This window comes from Ylistrum balloti, unplaced genomic scaffold, assembly GCF_031769215.1.
Source record: "Ylistrum balloti isolate Yb309-2 unplaced genomic scaffold, AGI_CSIRO_Ybal_v1 Utg369570, whole genome shotgun sequence".
Taxonomy (NCBI): Eukaryota; Metazoa; Mollusca; class Bivalvia; order Pectinida; family Pectinidae; genus Ylistrum; species Ylistrum balloti.
This window is the reverse complement of record NW_026781866.1, coordinates 208,846-231,753: the sequence shown is the minus strand read 5'-3', so window position 1 is coordinate 231,753 and position 22,908 is coordinate 208,846. Positions and strand designations below refer to the sequence as shown.

Sequence of the window (22,908 nt, the reverse complement as noted above, 5' to 3'; positions counted from 1 at the left end):
GAATGCTCAAACACAGAAAAATAATTTCTTTTTTTTCCTCATTCAAATAAAGAATTGTAACTTTAAACTTGCCAGTGTCACTGTGAAACTTTCATAACATTGCATAATACTGCTTTAAAATTCCTACCACAGACACTTCAGTTCTCAATGCAAATGTTTTGATCAAATAAAATATAGACCTATTTTTATTGTTCAGCATGTACAATAAATGGATATCTGATTTTATTTTTAAATCTCAATTTCATGTTAACCTATTTGTAGAGTATTTTTTCTGAATAAATGATATCATCTGTCTTCCAAAGGTCTCAACTTTGCTTGTTGGTCTTAAACATGTCGGGAAAGTTGATGCATCACACATAACCATGGCCATAGTTGGAGGGGAAAAGTTATTGCCATGGAAACATGGAGCATCCGTAATGCTTTGCAAGAAGAGCGGGGTTGATAAAAAAAAATGGCAGAGGAAACCAATACGCCTTTTATGAAGGCCATTCACTGCTCTGCACACAGGTACCATGCATGAAAGCGTCAATCAATGTAAGTGATGTGGATATTCACTAAGTAATACTTATACATCATGTAGGAGGAAATAATGAATATTGTGACCTATACTATATATAATGAAATTGATCTCTGTAACATGATGTGCCAATGCATGAATTATTTTTTTCAATTTTTATAATTTCAGGTTGGAACTTGCCTACAAGATGCAACTAAAAGCATACCTATACACTAGAAGTGAGAACTGCTGCTAACAAATATGTATTTATTCTACAAGTAAGTAATTCAATTTTTAAGTACATGTTTGTAATTGATGTAACAGTTACACTGTAGTGTTAGTGTAAGATAAAGACAAATTCCAAATACACGTCATGCAGTGAAAATATCCAAATCATCTAGATAAGCATAGGCTAATAATCTAACAAATAAATCATTCATTTCATTTCTCACTTTATTCTACAATTGTTTCTCAGAAGTAAAACTCCACTCAATCAAGGTATCCAGTATCCAAAATATTACTGATTAGCGTTGAACAATACCATGTAGTAGTTCACAATTGAACTTTAAGCTACATGTACATTTTGTAAATACTCTTAATCGTATGTCCAGTTTGAAAATTGCCCATTCTGACATGTTATACTTTTTACTGCAGGTACAGCCCATTTAACAGAGCTAATTTAAAATTGGCAGCGGATACAATTGGGAAAAAGTCTTTGTACCATCACGCACAGTAGGAACCAGATGGTTACCCCACACAAAACGAGCCCTGATGAACCTGAAGGAGGGGTTAGGAAGCATAATCCTTCATCTTGAGCAGGTTAATATCAACAATATTTAAAAATATATACACTAGAGTACTAGTGCATATGGTTGTATCAGTTCCTGTAAGATACATGAGAAGATCGTGACCTGGTAACAGTTGTAATTAGTATGTACATTGCAAATGCAACAGAATCAATCCAAGGAATCTAGCAACAAGACACGGAACTTTCTTAAACTGTTGAAGGATGAAACCATTATCTTCTGGTTCCACCTGATAATGTGGTTCAAACCTTTAGCTATTTGTCACAGGCAATCCAGCAAAAAGACAGTACAATATCAGATGTATACCATAAAATAATCATTATTGATAAATACAAAACAAGGTAACTTGTGAAAAGAATCATTTTTAGAAATGATACACGTTGATATGATTGTGTGCTGCAGTTGTATATATACATGTTAATAGCTTTCAGACCTGTTATGGCATATCATACACTCCATGAATCATTATCTAAACTTTGATAAAAAATTCTACAATAATTATATATAATAATTAGTAATCATAATATTTTGCCTCTTACATCGGCAAATTCAAATTAAATGTGAAGCTGCAATGCATCTAGAAATAACTGATTAAAAATGAAGTAATCATATTCCTTATTCAATCAATTCTATTCATCTATCGTATGTCAGAAATTTGATTAAATCAACTTTTTTTAGATTAATGATCATGTTCCATTACAGCATGAAAATTGTCAAGAATGACTGGAGGTCTAGGTTGGGGGAGGAAAACCTAAGTGACTTGACTATTGTGACCCTTAAAACACCTGAAGTTAGAAGCTTCGATCCCCGTGCAGTTATCCAGCACTGGTTTTCGTGTGGGCAGCGAGCACGAAGACCTTTCTATAAAGATGAACTGAAGGTACAATTCTTGTTATTCTTGGTGATTTGAAGAAGACACAAGATTAGAAATATTTTTTTTTAAAAAGTTGGTCAAACTGATTTAGTAAAAAGGAAGATACTGATTTTAAAAAAATAACATTGGTGAATTACTAATATTACTAATTTGTTCTTTTCTAACATTTATTCATTTGAATAGTATTATACTTGCAGTATCATAGTCATTAGATGGAATTATGAAATTATTTAATTATATGTTCAAATACAGTGGCATCAGGTGTTTCAATAAAAAAAAGTCTGTGCTGTTACTCCTCTTTTCAAGTAATTGGTAGCCCTTCCGGCTACTGCCTTCAAAATGTTAATGTCAACCTCTGATTTTTAAAAGCTCAGTGGCAGGAGGCATGGAATACATATACCAATAACAAATTGCACTCTGTTAAACCTGTTATCGGTGAATGGTCTCCAGGCTATAGAGACAACCACCAAGACGAAGTTGTTCTTGCCCGTCTTCGGATGGGACATACATACCTTACACATTCATATATGTTGAAAGGCGAAAATAATCTTTGTGCATAGGATGTGATGAGCCATTCATCGTTAAACATTTTTTATTGGACTGTAGTGACCTTCTGTCTACTCGAGAATGTATTTATCGTAACATTTCATGTCTAAAATTTTTGAAACTGTCGACATTTGTAAAATTTTATATTACTTGAAAGATGTTGGTCTATATAATAGACTATGACGTACCATTTTAATCTTTTGTGTTAACATACCAATTTAAGATTTTTGATATTTGTCTTTTTCCTTTTGGTTTGTTTAATGTTATTTCTATTTTGATCGCTGTGTGTTTTACCGTTTGATGGCTCTAATGACGTTTTATAAGTTGATTTGCTGTTAAGAATGTAATAATAATAATGTTTTATGTTCCCCCAAACTTCTTTACTAAACAGCATTGTACAAAAGTCATATTGGACGGAAGAGATTGCACAAAATGAGGCCAACAACAACCACTTCTAATGAAGTATGTCCCTTTTCATTTGAAGTGGATACAAATTTGCCAGGAACATCGATAGGTTCTCGGCAGTTGGGATGATCTGGATGGTCATTTACCCAATCACTAATTGATCGATACAAGCGCTTGTATTTGTCAGCGTTGTGTAATTTCTTGCAAAGTTCACAATAGAATAAATCTATTTCTTCAGCGTAATAATGTTTCCTCCAGGCAAAATATTTCATGAATTCTTGTTTGCTATTGGAGATGGATTTCATTTTTTGTGCCAATCCTTTAACGGTATAGTCATGTGCATTGATAAAAGAGTTCGGAGGAAGGTGCATCCTGTACAATTCACCTGTTCCCCTGACGATCGGTATGACGTCAAGGCCTTCTTGTAAAATTCGAGTTGTTTTCTCCGTAATGTAATCTGCGCACAGACTGTTTTCAAAAGCCAAATAAAATTTGAACTGATCCTGTAGTTTAGTCAGACAGTTGTTGTGTATAGAACGGGGACAACTCATATTGCCACATTTCCCATAAATATGAATGTCGACGTATCGTTGTAGGTATTGGACGTAATCTAGTCTTCTGCTTTGTGCTTTACAGTTGGATACAAACCAAGCTGCTGTCTTATCTTTTTTAGTCCAGGCAATTGGTTGGATATCATTGACTGGAACTGATCGGATTGGTGCGAACGATCCGTAGGGTGAGAATATATCTGAATCTCTTCTGTGTACGAGAGTCCAATTAAATACTCGATGCCATTGCTTTAAATTGTCTTTATAAAGTGTTGGTGGCTCCATAGATTGCATGATCCAAAGTTGTCCTCGATATTTCATTGGTGGTTTTCCACGCAAATCTGGTCCATGAAAAATTACTATTTTCTTATTGATATACTCCTTCTCGCCGAAAGTCATGCTACAGCGATCCGGACACCTACTGAATGCCTGTAGAGAAACTGACGGGGGTTTATTATAGTAATGAACTTCTATGTTCTCTTGGTCTTGTGAAATCTTCGGCTTATCCCAAATCACCACGGTCGGGTCATGACCCTTATAGTTTCGACCTTTCAAAATGTAGGCAGACAAACATATGGTCGAGAACACTAATACTGTTAGAGCTTTCTTTCGGATCAACCTGTCAAAACGAAAATTTCGCATAAGATTCAGTATAAAGATACCGACATTTTTCAAAATACATCCTCAAAAAGTTAACCGAATGTCAATCAATAGACTCAAACCCGATGCAAACAGGAATGAATATTACAGAAAAATGACTAGAGACCACCGAAGAAACCGGATAATAAACAGATAAGACATTTCGAAATTACAAAGCTATTTAGCGTCATAAATGGCATGTATGTATATGTTGTAATACCAACTGTTGGTGACAGAGTAATATTGTCGTAAATAAACCCCTAATTATATTAATAGAACTCAAAATCGCCGAAAAGAAAGGCGAGACCAACTGGTCCAGCCCCACACATATGAGTGAAATAAACTATTATAAGCAAAGACCGCGGGTTACAAAACACTATATCGTCAGGGATATTGCAATGATTAATCCTTTTTTGAAGATTTGAGATTTCCATCGAGAAATGCATTCTTGAGAGAGCTGAAAATGAATGTTAGAAAATGAAAAAGTATTCATGAACGAAATTCAGTAAAGAAAAATCCTTATGAAAGCACTGACATAAAAATGAGTGAAATTAACTTAAGATAACAACTCTGATAATATGGGAGTTAACAGGCCATGAAACGCAAACTTGACCTCGATATTGCAACGGTAAGCTCTGATATGAAATTATGTGATATTCTGTCGAGTGAAATAAAATATGATCAATAAGTTTGGAAATAAGAGAAGTTGTCTGAGACATTGCAACAGTTAACTCTTGTATGACGTTTCGTAAAATTCCGCTGAGAAATAAACTAATAAAAGTAATTTAGGTGAAATTGACTCTATAAATAAGAGAACGTCAGTTTCAAAACGCTACACTGTTAGAAACTTTGCCACGTTTAATAATCCATGTATCAAGCGTCTTGAAATTTTGTCAAGATACTTGTTTTTAGAGTGCTGACTATGACGTAGAGAGAACATTTGTGCATGCCGAAACATATGATACCTACAAACTTCATTTCTTTAGCATCACTGTCAAAAAAATTGATATCAGAATGAATTTTAAATCATATTGGGAAAATACTATCGTTTAATTGATATAACAGGGGGCCAATATGTCTAAACAGTCACCTGACCAATCTCAAAGATAACTTGTTATCGGTGAATGGTCTCCAGACTATAAAGACAACCACCGCGACGAAGTTTTCCTTGCCCGTCTTTGGATGGGTCATAATACCTTACACATTCATATATGTTGAAAGGCGAAGACAACCCTTGGTGCATAGGATGTGATGAGCCATTCACCGTTAAGCATTTTTGATTGGACTGCAGTGACCTTCTGTCTACCCGAGAATGTTTTTATCGTAACATTACGTCTAAAATCCCTTTTTGAAACTGTAGACATTCGTAAAATTCTACATTGCCTGAGAGATATTGGTCTATGTAAAAGACTATAACGTACTATTTAAATCTTTTGTGTTAACATACCCATTTAAGATTTTTAACATTTGTCTTTTACCATTTGTTTAATGTTATTTCCTTTTGAATCGCTGTGTGTTTTACTGTTTGATGGCCCTAATGACCTTTTATGTGTTGACGGGCCGTTAAGAATGTAATAATGTTTTATCAGAATCAGTTCATGTTAACTCAAATGATCCTGTTCACAAGGTCAAATTGTAATAACCCTGTCATAGCTGTTAGTTACAATTTCATCGGTCCTATTGTCGAAATCTCCTGATATCGTATCATCAAAAACCTGTCATATTTACTAAAGTTGCAGAAAAATACATTTCAATTTGCTAATGTGTGTTTACAATTTCCAATGCTATAACTTTGTAACATGTCAAACTGATGTCTGAAAGTTATATAAGGCTGCAGACGATCAATTGGTCGCAATATTTACCTCCTTTGAAATCTAAATGACATAAGACTGCACACCAAGTTTCATTCAAATTTGTTAATATTTATTTAAGTTATCGTGTTCAAAGGTTCAATAGTAATACAAAGTGCAACGTAACATATCTGTGTACGTTGCACTTGAATCAGTTCCGTTTTCAACTCTTCTGAGCTCTGATCGATATAGGCTGTTTACCAGTTTAAAGTCCATTCATATTCTCTCACGTTAGCTTGTCCATAAAAACAAAAAATGAAAACAAACAAAAACACAAAACCGAAAAGGGTCATAACTCAGTAAGCTACAATCGTATTGGTCGTATTCTCTACCGAACCATATATCTAAATTATATTAGGCTACATACCAAGTTTCATCACAATCTGTTCATATTTACCGATTTTTTGTTTTTGTTTCACAACGTTCAATGGTAGAAAACCTGCAAAGGTCATAACTCTGTACGTTATAATTGTGTCTATTTCATTGTCAAACTTATCAGAGATCTTAATGATATAAGGCTGAATAGCTAGTTACCGTACTTTCTATTGATATTTTTTTTTATTTTATCATGTTCACAAGGACAATGGCAACAACACTGCAAAGGGATATTTCGTTGTATGTATCAATCAAATCAGTCCCATTATTAAGCTTATTCGAGATCTAATTGAAAAAGACTGCATATCAAGTTTCCTTAAAATCCGTGCATATTTATTCAAGTTACTGTGTTCACAAGAACAATGTTAACGCATGAACGATCGCAATAAGTCACTTTTATCCAAAATCATTTCCTTCTAATCATTGATGATTTTAGTTATTCATCAATGTGAACGTGTATTGTTTATCAAATCATAAATTTCAAATTATTTTGCATCCTCCATATTTCAAACTACACTTTAACACATTAATTTTCCCGATTCCGTGTACATATGTTCAAAGTATCATTTCTGATGTAATATTGTGAGGATATATGATAGCAATCAAAAAAGTCATTTTGACAGAAACCTATAGGAGGCATGTTTGAAATTAAACTTATTACAGAACATATATTTCCAACAACACTGTAACAGATATCTTTTCCCGATTCTGTGTAACGCGAGTACAAATTGAAATTGCTAGTTTAACATGTAGACAAAGTATCCTTTCTGATGTGCTATTGTGAGGATATAAAATAGCGACTAAAACATTTTGACTTTAACTTATTCGCTGGTTTGAAATAAAACTAATACTGAACATATCATACTTAACTGCTTACACCTGTTGTTTTATAAAATCAATTTGACTGATTTTAAACCATTTATCAAACAATTTTAACAGCTCAGATAGAATCAAAAATTAATTGCACTCCGTAAAACCTTTCTTCGATGAATGGTCTCCATGCTAAAGAGTCAACCACCGAGTCGATGTTCTTGCCCGTCTTCGGATGGGCCATACATACCTTACGCATTCGTATATGTTGAAAGGCGAATATAATCGTCGGTGTGATAAACCATTCACCGTTAAACATTGTTATTGTACTACATTGACCTGTCCACTATTTATTGGATCGCTGTGTGTTTCAACGTTTGATGGCCTTGACCTGGTATGTGTTGACGAGCAGATACGAATGTCATAATAATAATTCTGTTCGAACGCTTTGACGACCATGAAACGTTGAATGCACTAATACGATGTGATTATGTATCGAGGTTGCGTTATATTCCATGTCGATATGTAGGGACTCAATGTGTGTTTCTATGTGTCAATATGAAGTTGTCAAATATAGAGGACACGCCTTCATTATATCTTTACTAAGATGACAACACAAGTAACGATCGATGATCGTCATTTGCTCTCTAACTCCTTGTCATTCCAACAGGAAGGGATTCATTGTTCCTCAATAAAGACACGGTCTTCACAACGATTGTTTAAAATATGTTTCAAAGAGGAAAACTTATTTTTAAAAAATAAAAAAAGATCTTACCTGAATTTCCTCATCACGTCTACTTTAATATCTGGATAGGTACACTGCCGTTGTTCCGACTACATCTCACTGTTCAATACTTTAAAACATGGTTGTCGACCCTCAGTCTATTTTTAACGTTGTTGTTGGGAACCGGTTCTATATATTAACCTACTGGGGCAACAAACTGGTACATTGATAAGGATTAATATATAGATCAATCACAAGCAATGCATTTACAGGTAGAGAGAATCATGGAACTATACTGAAAAGGTTAAATAAAGAACACGATTTGTATGCCATGTAATAACATAAAAGAATGTCAGAAAACATCAATTTATTGATTGTTTACGGTGGTCTCATTAATAAGTCAGTAAATTACAACGACACATCGCTATCGAATATCCACATCTAAGTCGGTCGGGATTGGATTTCCTTTCAAGGGGTCATTTTATCGTTTACAATTCAGTGATCCATACAACAATATATGAATCGCGAGTGCGTTCTCGTATTAAGTGAATTATTTGCTTTAGGCGTGCGTTTTTGTCAATATACGGAACGTGTTTACACCTATCAAAGCTGACTTTCAAAAAATGTTTTATGACGAAGGTATTCAAGTAGAGGAATGGTTTCTAATTATTAGAAACATAGATTTGTTACCTGTTTTACTATGGATTTTTCTTTTGTGACGACGCGCCTTCTAGTAAGATAGATACGGTGCATTGGAAAAAAGAAATGCATTCGTCGGTAATTCATCAATATGTAAATTACAAAAATTACCCACTTGTCTCTTATTGGCAACAATGATAGATTACCAGCCGCGGTCTAGAGACATCTACACAACGGCGGCCGTTGTAAATATGCTAAAAAATAAAGTTGTTGGGGAAATGAGTGTCAGATTTTTTTTTCTATAAAATTAAACTTTTCTATATTACTGTTACTAAGATTGTCATTCCAGTTAATGTTATGTAATTCATAGTCTTCTGAATACAGTTTTTTCAAAAAATTGTTTTACTTCATTTAAGATTTTCCCTAGATTTCTAAATATTTCTATATTATCTTTTTCTATAACTGGTATGATTTTAGTAACAAAGTTCCTGTTTTCCAGATTGAAAAAAAATATCTTGTGGGTTTTTGACCTTAAAATATTCCTTTAAGATTATGCTTTCTTATAGCTTCTAAATCCTTTTGGCAAACTTTTAACTCATCTATGTTTATTACATCTTGGGCTTCCGACAGTCTCTGTTAGTTGGCCTTCGTCAAGTCCTCCGAAACTGTGAGACCTGATCCTTTCAGTATCTTCCGAACCCTGATGATGTCGTGTTTTTCCCGACAATAACAGTTCTTTTCCTGGCGTTGTCGAATCTTCCCAATCGGTGGGCGATGTCCATGTCCTCCGTCCGTAGGGGAACTTTCAACTGTGTGTTAGAAAAGTCAACCACTTTCTTAACACATTCTTCCACTGATTCCTTCACTGACGGGTCAGGCAGACCGGTTATCCTTACAGAATTCTTCCAGCCATGCTGCTCAAGGTCATTGAGCTGGTTCTCAAGGTCGTTTATCAAAGCTTAAGAGTCGGTCTCTCTTTGTTCTAATACACTGACCTTCGTCATCAATACTTCATTCTCAGACTCTAAAGTGCTTATCCTTCACTTTAGGGAATTCACAAGCTCTTCGTTTTCTTTGCAAATCTCGATCTGCAAATCTTCTTTCAACTTCCCGACGACCATATCAATATACTCCTTCGTAACAGAGTTCTCCAGTTTCTGTGACAATTCTTCCAGTTTGTCAGATATGGACATCGGCGCAGACTTCTTGGGCCCCATATTGTCAAAAGTCTAATAGTGAAAGAATATGAATAGGTATACAAATTCTCCGTGTGTCGATATAAAACACTGGCGAAGTGTCCCAAGTGTATAGCTATAGGTGTACAATCAAATGTGGTCGTGAGTGGTGGTCACTACCTGTAGTGCTACTCTATGGTCATATCAGAAACGCTCCAAAGTCACTTTTCCCAGTATAGGTGGCACAAATAATGTAGGTATGTGAATAGCAATACCTTCCTAACTACACATGTCAAATACAGCTTATAGGGTATCACAGACAATGGTAAAATATAAGAATTTTACAGGAGCGATGTTAACACACGCCATGTAAAAACATGAGTGCCAGATAATTATGTTGGATGACAGTTGTGAGCATTACCAGCCTTATGCCGCTTATTTCTAGTAACCACGAACTTCCCTGAAAAAATACTGACCACATGTCATAGGAAAGAATCCGTCGGATTCCTTACATAAGATATTGAAATGTAAAGCTAGTTATACCAGCAGATTGAATACGTTTATTGCAAGTGTAAAAGTATTAAATTCGTCACAGTACACAGGTACTTCTGACAGAGTGATCGTATAGTGGAATATTTTCTAGTTCATCTTCTCTGTGGTTCTGTCTTATTATTCCATGGCTACAGACCAATAACTCAAGACAGGAATAAAAGTTAACCGAGTTTATTAGTTACAACAGACAAATAAACATGGAGATATTTACAATGATGAACAAGATACACCGGCTCCGACGACGGCTATGACTTTACTTGGTTACACTACCAGTAAATTCTTACTATCATAAAACAACTGCCACCCAGTTGCCCAACCCTGGCATATGTAACACTACCGTAAACCCTAACAGAACATAATAATAACTTTTAGCAACTGCCTGCTAAGGGAAAATACCATCCAACCCGAGGTATAAAATACTGTCATATATCATACATAGTGTTATAAACCACTAAAAACTGCCTACTAGGGGAAAATACCACCCAACCCAGAGTAATTTAGAGGTCTAAGGCCGAAAGAGTACATACCTTTCTAGGGAGAAAGAGAGCTGACCAGCTACATGAAAGCTACTGCCAGACTGACTAATACCACCCGAACACTCTGCTATATAGCTAAATTTAATAATATGCCACGAATTACACGTGAGACCTGTCACCTGAGTAGGTATAGTAATGTACAGGTGTGGTGACAAGTGCCTAAAATATTAACCAATTAACCCAAACTGGAATATCCCTAGTAAACAAACATGGCGGCGACGTAACAGAACTCTGACAACACATGACAGACACAATGATTTAACAGGACTTAAGTACAATGAACTCACTACTTTTACACTCGCTCTCCCTTAAAAAGACAAATGTCCTCATTTGGACTAAAACAAACATCGAGATTGAACAATGGTGTAATGAATAAGAACACAAATCGAAAAGGTGACAAAGTTTTAAACCATGCGTCCATGATAAACCAAGGCCTTTACATCTATATTCAAAAGTATTTAATAACAACCCCAACAAGATGACTAGGTGTTAAAAAGGACAATTACCAATCATCTTATGATATGCAATGGTTACAAACCAACAATTAGAAAAACAAAAAAACAGTTACAAACCAATAAAAGGTTACAATTCAACCTGAAATAAACCTCAAATTTCAAAATTATAGCAAAACCAATGCAATGTTATGTTATCATTTTCAGATCTGTATCCAGGAACCAGAATGCCCCACAATACCCTAGGCCTAAAAACCTATATGTGAACATTTAAAGGAATACTCATCGGATCTACCCTGACATTGAATCACATGTGATGTTAAACACAGCAGGTGAACTGTGTTCAGCCCCAAATACTTAAGTATTAGGCTGCTTACACTAAAGTAACACCTCATGAGAAACAACACCTATCCGAAATCACCTGATTCCGAACAAAATATTCAGCACTCCCCAGCTCAAGAATACAATCTGTAATCGATGACATGCACAGACATGGACTCCTTAAATCAATATAAATGGGAAAAAAAACAAAAATACATGTACATGGAAAAATTTACAATGAATATATACAATTAAGAAGTGATAATAAGTCCACCCCCCTCTAAACCAAAGTATAATTGAAAAAAAAGGTTCATTTGAACAACACAGCACTGTCTCTAATCCTCCTCAAAAATAGAAAAATCCACGTCTGGTCCTGGCCGGTAAGGATTTCCGGCACTTCTGTTCCTGTGCCAACGATGGCTGTCACGTAGAATTCCTCCCTCCGTCACCTCCTGATCCCTGGCTACCGTGATGTGCCTGGCTCCAGGGCACTCGGACGGAGCGGTGGCACTGACTAATGCCTCCCTGGCTTCCTGTGCTGCCCTCCTCCTATCTTCCTGGGTAGAAGTGACTCCCCGACGTGGCATACGCTGGGAACCAGGGCTGACATACCGGGAGTTCTCCTGGGTCACTCCCGCCTGGTGCTGGCCAAACAGAGACATGGCCTCTGCAGGTGTCCTGTGGTGCCTATTGATCAGATGCCTCCTGATCTGATTCCTCTTTGTGTTCGTGAAGGAGCACAAGGGGCAGTGGAAAAGGTCGGTGTGCCTCAGATGGGTTAAGGCCCAGTGTCTCGCTAGCTGGTTATAGCGATGATAAATTCTATCCCCACATGCGGCAACAGGGCACCCCATCCCCTCATTGGCCCACACAGGTCTGACCTCGAGATCACCATCCAAAATGGCCATCTCTGCCTCCTCAACCCCGATGTCCAGAAAGTCTGACATAGTGGTTGTATCTGTCTGATTACGAAACGTATAGTGTCAGCATGCCCATGATGCTTTTTTTTCCCCCAGACTGCTTTGAAATTCTTGCTTTTACCATGGCCAGCATTGTAAAATGCTTGCGACCAAACCAGAAGATAAAGAAAAATGTGACACTTTTTTCTTTTTTTTTTTTTTTTTTCTCACCTCCAATATCATACCTTCCCAAGCTAAGGGCTATATATCCTTGGGGGAACTATCCTTCTACCCGTCCTTGTGAATTTAGGAGTTATCTCCCCTGGACTACTGCTTGGTTGTAAGGGAGGGGTAACTGAGGGGTATTCCTCACCAGATAAGCTACCAGAGTCTGTTCCTGGGGGATTCTCTATCTCTACCCAAGCTTCAGGTGTGACATTACCCTGATACGGTTTAAGGTTATCTACATGCACCACTATAGGTTTAGCCCTTGGAGTTTTCTTAATTTCATAGTTGACATCTGACAACTTCCTAATCACCTTATAAGGTCCTGTCCATCCCTGCCCTAATTTATTTTGGATAGCGGGTGGATACCATCTCCAGACAAAACTGTCTGTCCCATACATCCCTATCATAATAGGTTTTCTGACGTTTGGCGGCTTCTCCCAGTTTCCCAAATACAAACTTATGAGCTGCTCTCATAGCTTCCTGTACCCAGTCTACATACTGAATTGTACATATTTCTTCAGAACCTGGGGGTAACCCAACCATCATATCTAAGGGACAAGAAGTCTCTCTGCCTAGCATGATTAAATTAGGGGTGCACTCTGTACTGCTATTTGTACTGGACCTGTAGGCCATCATAACAAAGGGTAAGTGGTCATCCCAATCATCCATTTGTTTGTTTGCAAAGGAAGCCAGCATCTGAATCAGGGTCCTATTGAATCTTTCTACTTGGCCGTCTGATTGTGGTCTATACGGAGTGGTCCTCGTTTTCCTTACACCAAGTTTATCACAAATGGCTTGAAACAAATCAGAGTCAAATTCTTTAGCCTGGTCTGTATGTATTATCTGAGGGGTTCCAAACCGACAAATGAACTCAGTAACTAACTTGTCAGCAACTGTCAAAGCTGTATGATTAGGCACTGGATATGCTTCAGTCCATTTTGAACAATAATCACTAACAACTATGATATAGTTATTGCCGTTTGCTGTAGTGGGTAGCCCACCCAAGATATCTATTGCTATTCTGTTTAAGGGACCAGACACTGCCTCTGGAGGATGTAAAGATACTCTACCTAAATGGGGATTTGACTTTCTTTCTGCGCACAAGTCACATGTCCTACACCAGTTGATGACATCATCTGTAAGGCCAGGCCAATAAAAGCGCCTCTGAACAGCATCAAGAGTTTTGTCCCTTCCTAGGTGACCTGACACTATTGTGTTGTGTAAATGTTGCAAAATTTCATTTCTAACACAAGCTGGTGCCACGATTTGTTTGTTCCCTTTCCCTGGATGTGATGAGGGTTTGATTCTGTATAGGACACCATCTTCTCCAATACTAAGAAATTCCCACATATGGTAAAGGGAGACAACCTCAGGTGGAAATATAGGTATCTCAGATTTAGGGGGTTTTTGAGAAAACTCTGATTTAAGCTTCACTATCGGCCCTATAGCTGGATCATTTTGCTGCCATTCTACAAGGGTTTTGTTACCCCATGTATCCAACCAGGTGTTAAGAGAATCCTCAGCAGTCTCTTGATAGACTTGGTGAACTTCAACCTTGCTATGAACTTTGACCTCTGCAGACTTGCCTAAGTCTTGGTGAGGATTCTGCTGCCTAGGATAACAGGACGGACATGTCTCGTGTTTACATTTGTGTTGAGAAATTCTGGATAGACTGTCTGCATTCATGTGTTGACTACCAGGCCTATGTTCTATCTTCATATCAAACATATCAAGGACACTAAGCCAGCGGGCTAACATTCCCTCTATTTCTTTGAAATTTCTCAACCAGACTAGTGATGGATGATCTGTTCGTACTATGAAAGGTCTACCCCAGAGAAAGTGCTTGAAAAAATTGACAAAAGTCACAACAGCTAGCAATTCTCTATATGTTGCACAATAATTTTGCTGGGAACGGCTTAGGGTCCTACTAGCATAGGCTATAACTTTTTCCTGCCCACCCAGAACTTGAGATAGAACGGCTCCTAATCCAGTCAAACTGGCATCTGTGTCTAGAATAAAATGACCAGTACTATCAGGGTAACTCAGAACAGGGGCAGTTGTGAGTAGCCTTTTGAGCTCAGCAAATGATTGCTCACACTCACCATCCCACACAAAATACTTGTTTTTCCTTGTTAACTTTGTCAATGGAGATGCTATAGAGGAGAAGTTGGGTATGAACCTACGGTAATTACCCGCTATGCCTGGGAAACTTCTGACCTCAGTGATGTTGCAAGGTCGAGGCCATTCACATACAGCCTTGACCTTGTTGGGGTCACCGGTTATTCCGGTGTCCGAGACAACATGGCCTAAGTAGGAAACTTCAGTTTGAAATAAGGAACATTTCTTAGGTTTTAGTTTAAGGTTTGCTTCTCTAAAGCACTGGAATACCTCCCTAAGGTTGTTTAGAGCTACTTCAAATGTGTCCCCATAAACAATGACGTCATCTATATAGCAGAGGCATTTGACCCAATTAAGCTGACCTAATGTCAACTGCACAAACCTTGAGAATGTTGCTGGGGCATTACATAGACCGAAGGGCATGACATTGAACTCATAGAGTCTCTTATGTGTACAGAATGCTGTTTTCTCCCTGTCTTTATCTGACATTTTACACTGCCAATACCCACTAGCTTAGTCAAGTGTTGAAAACCATTGGGCCCCTGATAAGGTGTCTAGTGCATCATCCATTCTTGGAAGGGGATATGCATCCTTCTTAGTGACAGAATTTAATTTCCGGTAATCTATGCAAAATCTCACTGTCCCATCTTTTCTTGTGACAAGTACAACTGGAGCTGCCAATGGACTAGAGCTAGGTTGTATTATGTTATCTTTTAACATTTTGTCTAACTCTATCTCAACAGTTTCTTTTTGTGCGGGAGACAAGCGCCTAGCTGGTAGTTTGATAGGTATTTGACCACCTGTGTCTATTTCATGTTCAACTACACTTGTCTGACCTAACTTCCCATCGGGGCTCATAAAAATGTCCTGGTATTCTGAAACTAAATTTCTGACATTTTGTTTTTGGTATATAGAGAGTTTAGGTGAAACATTTTCTACCAAGTTGACCAAGTGTTCTGGGAGCTGCTGATTAGTGTCTGCCCTACTGCCAATGGTATGAACTGCACCTACGGAGTTTAATTTTCCTACAATTGTGTTTTCACTGAGACCAACCCCTTTTTGACCCAAGTTGAGTACAAAGAGAGTTATCTCTTGGTTACAAGGGTCCAAAAGGGTCTTAGCCATTAACAATCCCTGGTTGATTACGTAAGCTGTGGGCTCTACCAAACCCTGGGTTTCTCTTACACCTGAATCCTGTAGAACTCCATCTACATAGGCCTTGAGTAGGAACTCAGAATTTGGGGGTATTTTTACTGAATCTTTAACTCTTATGCGAGCACAACCAGTATAACCGTCAGTGGCTAAATCCACTTTCTGTCCCGCCAATTTAATGGTTTTGTCTAAGAAATTAATCTCACCACCATGCTTAGAGAGGAAATATATACCAAGGATGCCATTTAATTTATCCAACTTAGCTACAATGGCCGCCTGCTCATAAACTAAACGACCGATTTTGATTTTAAACACTGCTTTACCCTGTACTTGTAGCTCATTACCAGAAGCAGAGAACAACATGATATTAACAGGATTTGATTTTGGCCGTCTGTCTTCAGGAAGTGAAAAATACATTTCAGTAGCAAAGATTGTAACTGAAGACCCAGAATCTATTAAATATCTGGAATTTCTACCCATTACAGAACCATCTAGAAAAAGGCAACCGGAGACAATAGAATTTATGCTAATCTTAGTTTTAGGCCCTTTATGGAAATTATGTTCTGACTCGTCATTGATTCCCGTACAATCTGTCAAACGGTCGCGCCCACGCTTGACCTCTACATGTTTTTTGGAACAGTTGAGTTAGGCTCTACCTCTTTTTGACAATTTCTCTTTATGTGTCCTATCTCTCCACATTTGTAACACCTTTTGTATCTTGGGTTACCTCCCCTTGTTTCAGCTACTTGTTTGCCTAGCTTTTCAAATCCCTCCAGCAACAGAGAGGCTAAATCTCTTTCATGCTCATGGGAACCCTGGGGCTCACTATCCCTAAATGCATGTACATGGGCCTGCTCTGTTTCTATATGTCTTAGGTTTGCGTATGGTAACTTGTTCATTTTCAAAGGCTTCAAATTCAATAGCTGCTGTGATTGCCGCTTCAAAAGTTGTAGGGTGTTTAAATTGTACGTTTCCTTAGCTCAAAACTGCCTAGTCCCATAATGAATTGGTCAATAACAGTAATTTCTCTGGCACTACCAACCAAATCAGTTTTTTTTTTCACCTCCAACATCATACCTTCCCAAAATGGCCATCTCTGCCTCCTCTACCCCGATGTCCAGAAAGTCTGACATAGTGGCTGTATCTGTCTGATTACGAAGCATTGTAAAATGCTTGCGACCAAACCAGAAAAAGAAAAATGTGACACTTTTTTTTTCACCTCCAACATCATACCTTCCCAAGCTAAGGGCTATATATCCTTGGGGGCACTATCCTTCTACCCGTCCTTGTGAATTTAGGAGTTATCTCCCCTGGACTACTGCTTGGTTGTAAGGGAGGGGTAACTGAGGGGTATTCCTCACCAGATAAGCTACCAGAGTCTGTTCCTGGGGGATTCTCTAGCTCTACCCGGGCTTCCGGTGTGACATTACCCTGATACGGTTTAAGGTGATCTACATGCACCACTATAGGTTTAGCCCTTGGAGGTTTCCTAATTTAATAACAGTAATTTCTCTGGCACTACCAACCAAATCAGGAAAAGCTAAAGCTGCTAGCCTGCGAAGTTCCTGTCCATAGTCTACCAGCGATTCAGTATCTCTCCGACTCCTACACTTTAATTGACACCTATAGGCAATTTCTCTACCCGGGGGATCAAATCTCCCACTGAGAAAAGATTTCACTTTTTCATAGTCTTTAGAGTGTCCAAGTGTTAAATCGGATAATACCCTTTGAGCTGACCTCCTTAAGGACATTATTAATTGTTGAGCTTTTTCCTCAGAAGACCAATTATTCCATTCAGCTACTTGCTCAAAGTTAATGGTGTATTCCTTGAAATCTGTGGTACCATAAAAAGTCTGGGATTCTTTTTGTTTCCTATGTTTTATTTTACTGGTATCTGTACTAGCTACATCAGAAAAATTAAAACTAGGAATATGAGACCGGCAGCATTGTCTATGCTGTTATCGTTACACCATACAAATGTTTGATATGTAATATATTGGTCAAATAAGTAGGAAAACCGACCTCGATACCAGTTTTGACTGTCAAAACACTGAGGTTTTCACGTTTATTTTTACAGGACTGGGTTATATTGTGAATTCGTTGCACGAATATAAAGATAAATTCCTCTAGATCCGAAACGCAATATTGATGTGATAAGGAACGTTCTCAGTAAGCAGACAAAACACTTATTTTACTCACCGCTGTGTCGTGAAGCGGATGGTCGCCGCCGTTTTGGTTGTGACCGGGGATAGTTAGGCCGTGACCTACGGTTTAGGTTGGACCCCTTGCAGTTGCCCAACCCTGGGATATGTAACATTGCCGAAAACCCTAACAGAACATAATAATAACTTTAAGCAACTGCCTGCTAAGGGAAAATACCATCCAACCCGAGGTATAAAATACTGTCAAAAATCATACATAGTGTTATAAACCACTAAAAACTGCCTGCTAGGGGAAAATACCACCCAACCCAGAGTAATTTAGAGGTCTAAGGCCGAAAGAGTCCTACATACCTTTCTAGGGAGAAAGAGAGCTGACCAGCTACATAAAAGCTACTGCCAGACTATTACCACCCGAACACTCTGCTATATAGCTAAATTTAATAATATGCCACGAATTACACGTGAGACCTGTCACCTGAGTAGGTATAGTAATGTACAGGTGTAGTGATAAGTGCCTAAAATATTAACCAATCAGAGCCGTCTAAATAATAAAAGTGCAAGGGAATCCCCAAACTGGAATATCACTAGTAAACAAACATGGCGGCGACGTAACAGAACTCTGACAACACATGACAGACACAATGATTTAACAATGTTGCTATTGTTGCCTAGATGAGGTTCATAAACATTTGCTGAAAAACGTGTTAAACGTGTGAAGATAATAGATAGACTCTAAAAGTTGATGTGGAAAATAAGTGAAAAATAAAAAGTGCTTTACCATTTGTATACTTGATATAATTTAATATAACATATTGATACATAATCAAAAACTAGTCCTTAGGTATGTATAAAACGTACTAAATGTGTGTGTATTATATGAGGAGCTGTTGTGTGCAGCTGATAATTCTGATACCTTATAGACTGCCTCGACGCTATCAGGGACCTCTTGTTGTAAGCAAACCATAGAAAAACGCAAAGAATATAGTCAAATCTCACAACACGAGCCAAGTCCTGTTTTGTGAGTGTGATTGCTTCGCAAACAATTATTTGATATGTGACTCGTATCAAATGCTGTTGACAGCTGACGATACAAGTGTGCATTTCAGTGATGAGTCTTGAAACATGTGTTTCCATATCTAACGATAAAACATGGTGCAGTGTGTGGATAAAACATGACAGCTGCTGATATAAAGTGTTGACTGGACAATGTACGACGGGAATGTGCGCCCAAATATCCACTATCCTAAACGCTTTACGAAATCACATGCATAGCATCACATCATAGCACGCAAATTCCGAGGGGTTTAGAAAACGTCTGGTAGATCAGTGGTAATGCTATTGTTTTTCAACTAGAAGTCCGGAGTTTGATTTCCTTAGCTGACATATAAAAGTAAAGGCTCATTTGTTCGAACATTTAGCTACTCCTGGTACTTCGATTTTCGTAAGTAAGAAACCTTTCGCGCTTCGATTCGGGCCAACAAAAGTGATCAATACAAGCTGATAACTTGTCTCGCAATTGCTGTAACTTAAATAGGTTATTTTTGTAAGATGTCTCCCGCACCATGCTGAGCGATCAACTCGGCGACGCAGAAGCAAGCTATTAAAACATTGACGGAATGTATTATAGCGGGGCTTTTAGAATCCATCCGTCAGTCAGTCAAACATTTAGTCATCCGGACATCTCCCATAATTTTCAATTGATATTTTTCAAACTTGCTAAGCTGAAACAACATGGCATGAAATGTTTTCCTGTTTTCATTTGACTGTATTTGGAGGAGTAACTTCCCCTTGTCCTGGGAAGATTTACTGTTCCTTGTTATTTCAATATGTTTTTCTTGTCTTGAGATTTCTCTTAGTTTTCAACCTGTTTCCTTCAAACTGTGTAGGCTCACTCGCCATTACAGGAAATTGCCTTAAACCTTAATTATATTGTCATCTTGATATTTTAAAGGGGTTATTGGCCTTACCTTTTTCAACATTTTTATCTTGTTGGGATATATATTTCAATTAATTCTGAATATTTGTTTTGCATAGGACATGCGTATATTGTTATCCATATATTACCACAGAAAGGTATACTTTTATAAAGATCAGTCCAGAGCATGTAATAAGCTATTCACCGTTAAACATTTTTATTGAAATGCATAGACCTGTCTTCCCGATAATTTTTTTTATCGTTATTTCCTTTAGAATCGCTGTGTTTTTCACCGGTTGATGGCCCTAATGACATTTTCTGTGCTGAAGGGCCATTAAGAATGTCATAAATAATAATAGTTTTCTGAACATTTTCACATAATGTGGTACGTGCAGATTTTTACCCAGATATCATCACGTCTTAATCCCCTACGTGAAAGTCGGAGGGTTGGTTGGTCAAAATGTTATTCTTTGAACGCTTATGGTACTCTAGCTTACGTGTGATTCCCCCAGGCAAATGGACAAGCCGAACGAACAGTTCAGACGGTAAAAAACTTGTTAAAGAAAGCCAGTGACCCATACAGGGCGCTATTAGACTATCGTAATACCGTCATGGATGATTTGGGAGAATTCCCAGCTCAGATGTTTCTACAGCGACGGCTGAAAACAAGCGTACCAGTTACGGCACCGTTGTTACAACCATCTGATCCAATTCGAAAGAACTGAAGTATCGATTACGCAATAGACAAGCTCGTGCTAAACATTACTACGATCGCACGGCAGGTTCTGAGTTGGAACCTCTTCGTCGCGGACAATCCGTTCTCATGGAGACAGATTCCAAGTGGGTTCCAGGTCAAATTCAGAATCTACACGCGAATCCGAGATCATACATTGTGGTTACCCCCAACGGTAAGACATACCGGAGGAACCGCAGACATCTCAGACCAACTCGCGCAAAATTCAACGGTAATGAGCAACAGTTTGCTTGTGACGAACCTTTGATCCAGTTACCGCCACCCCACGAAATGTGTCTTAGTGAAAATGAAAGACCGGAAGTGGAACCACATGTGGTTCCACCCAATCGCGATAAGACTGTGGTGACCAATCCGACACCACTGGTTACCAAATCTGGTAGAACTGTGAAACCTCCAAAGAGACCAGACATGTAAATGTGAATTGTGCTTCAGAAACTGTATATAGAAACATTTTGTGGAACAGTGTTAAATGAAAATAGTTAATGTGTTTAATTTTGAATAATGACTGTCAAAATGAAAGACAATCCTGATATGAAGTATATTGCTATATGATTTCTAGTCAAATTGATTATATGGTAAATACATTTATAGAGATTTGATTTCTAGTCAAATAACTGTGTAGTCATAAATTTACTAGAAGAGTTTTTACTATGATTTTGATTTAACTTCACGTAATAACATGCATGAGTTATTACTAGGGTTTGTTTGTTAATATAAAAAGTTGAAACTCAGCCAATGATTGATCACAAGTGTTTTAATATAATAACGATAATGGTGATAATTTTAAGTAATACCATAATTGCATTATACATACAATAATCTACATTCATACAGAAAAGTCGTAATACATAAATATCTGTATTTTCAATTTTATATGAAGGGAAGGATGTTATGTAGTCTTAGTCAGCTGAACGTTTGTTTTCCTTGTATTGTTAAGCATCTACGTGATCATGAATAAACATGTGAGTGAGTCGTCATTTGGAATTGTTTGTGATTATGTAACACACACGGTGTTGCCAAATGTGGTCTCGGAGGAAGAAACAGGAGCCTTGTCAACAGAAGTGATAAGGTACCAGGTGGACTCGGATGTTTTGACACTTTCTCACGAATATGATAATAAACCAGAAACAGAGAAAAGGATTGATGTTGACTTTTGGTCTAAAATCTTTCAATTGAAATCAAGAGATGGATTGCGCTATGCAGTTATGAGAAAACTTGTGTGTGCTTTGCTCAGTGTTTTCAGTGGCCCCTTAATAGAAGCTACATGTAATATTATGGATGATATTGTAGGGAAAGACCGTAGTAGAATGACTGTTGAAAATTATGAAGCAGTAGCCATTGTAAAGACTGGACTGAAACGGAGAAACCACACTGCATTATCTTTACCAGTGAGCGAAAAAATGAAGAGATCGTGTATCAACGCTTACACTTTCTACAATTACTTTTTTAAAACAGAAAAAAGAATAGAAAAGAATCAAGCAGGAAGAAAAAGTGAAAACTGCAATACTAGAAATCAGAAAGAGAAAGGCTGACAAACTGAAAAAAAAAACTGACAGCTTGTGATGAGGTCGGAAAAGAAAAGGAACAAAAAAAAGTGACAAGTTTTTTTAACTAAAAAAACACTGTGGAAAGTACTATGAAAGCAGTCTATTAAAAACTGTTTCGAAAATCAAAGAAAAGATTACAAAAAACAATCAAAATTACTTACATCATGTTGAAAAACTCTTGGCTTCGATGGGGGGGGGGGGTTCAGTATTTTTAACAATTCACCCATGCTCTAGTGACTTTATAAGGATTGTCTTCAAAACTTCACGCACTTGTTAGGCATTAAAATATCTAGGAAATGTTGTGAATTTCAGAGTCGTTTGGAAAAGGAATGACTACATTCGACCATGTTGTTTATAATATCAGTGACACTAGTAATTGTGAGCA

General features: G+C 37.6%; 1 protein-coding gene and 2 pseudogenes across 1 annotated transcript; 1 reads left to right on the top strand and 2 right to left on the bottom strand.

The window, feature by feature from the left end:
- Nucleotides 1-362: 362 nt before the first annotated feature.
- LOC132563528 (zinc finger protein 862-like) lies at nt 363-1,647 on the top strand (annotated as a pseudogene).
- Nucleotides 1,648-3,126: 1,479 nt separating this feature from the next.
- LOC132563422 (alpha-(1,3)-fucosyltransferase C-like) lies at nt 3,127-8,138 on the bottom strand. Its single transcript, XM_060228212.1, has 2 exons — nt 8,125-8,138; nt 3,127-4,294 (listed from the first exon to the last, which is right to left on the bottom strand). The coding sequence occupies exons 1-2, from the start codon at nt 8,136-8,138 to the stop codon at nt 3,127-3,129; spliced, it is 1,182 nt and encodes a 393-aa protein (XP_060084195.1).
- Nucleotides 8,139-9,243: 1,105 nt separating this feature from the next.
- LOC132563328 (uncharacterized) lies at nt 9,244-9,929 on the bottom strand (annotated as a pseudogene).
- Nucleotides 9,930-22,908: the final 12,979 nt, after the last annotated feature.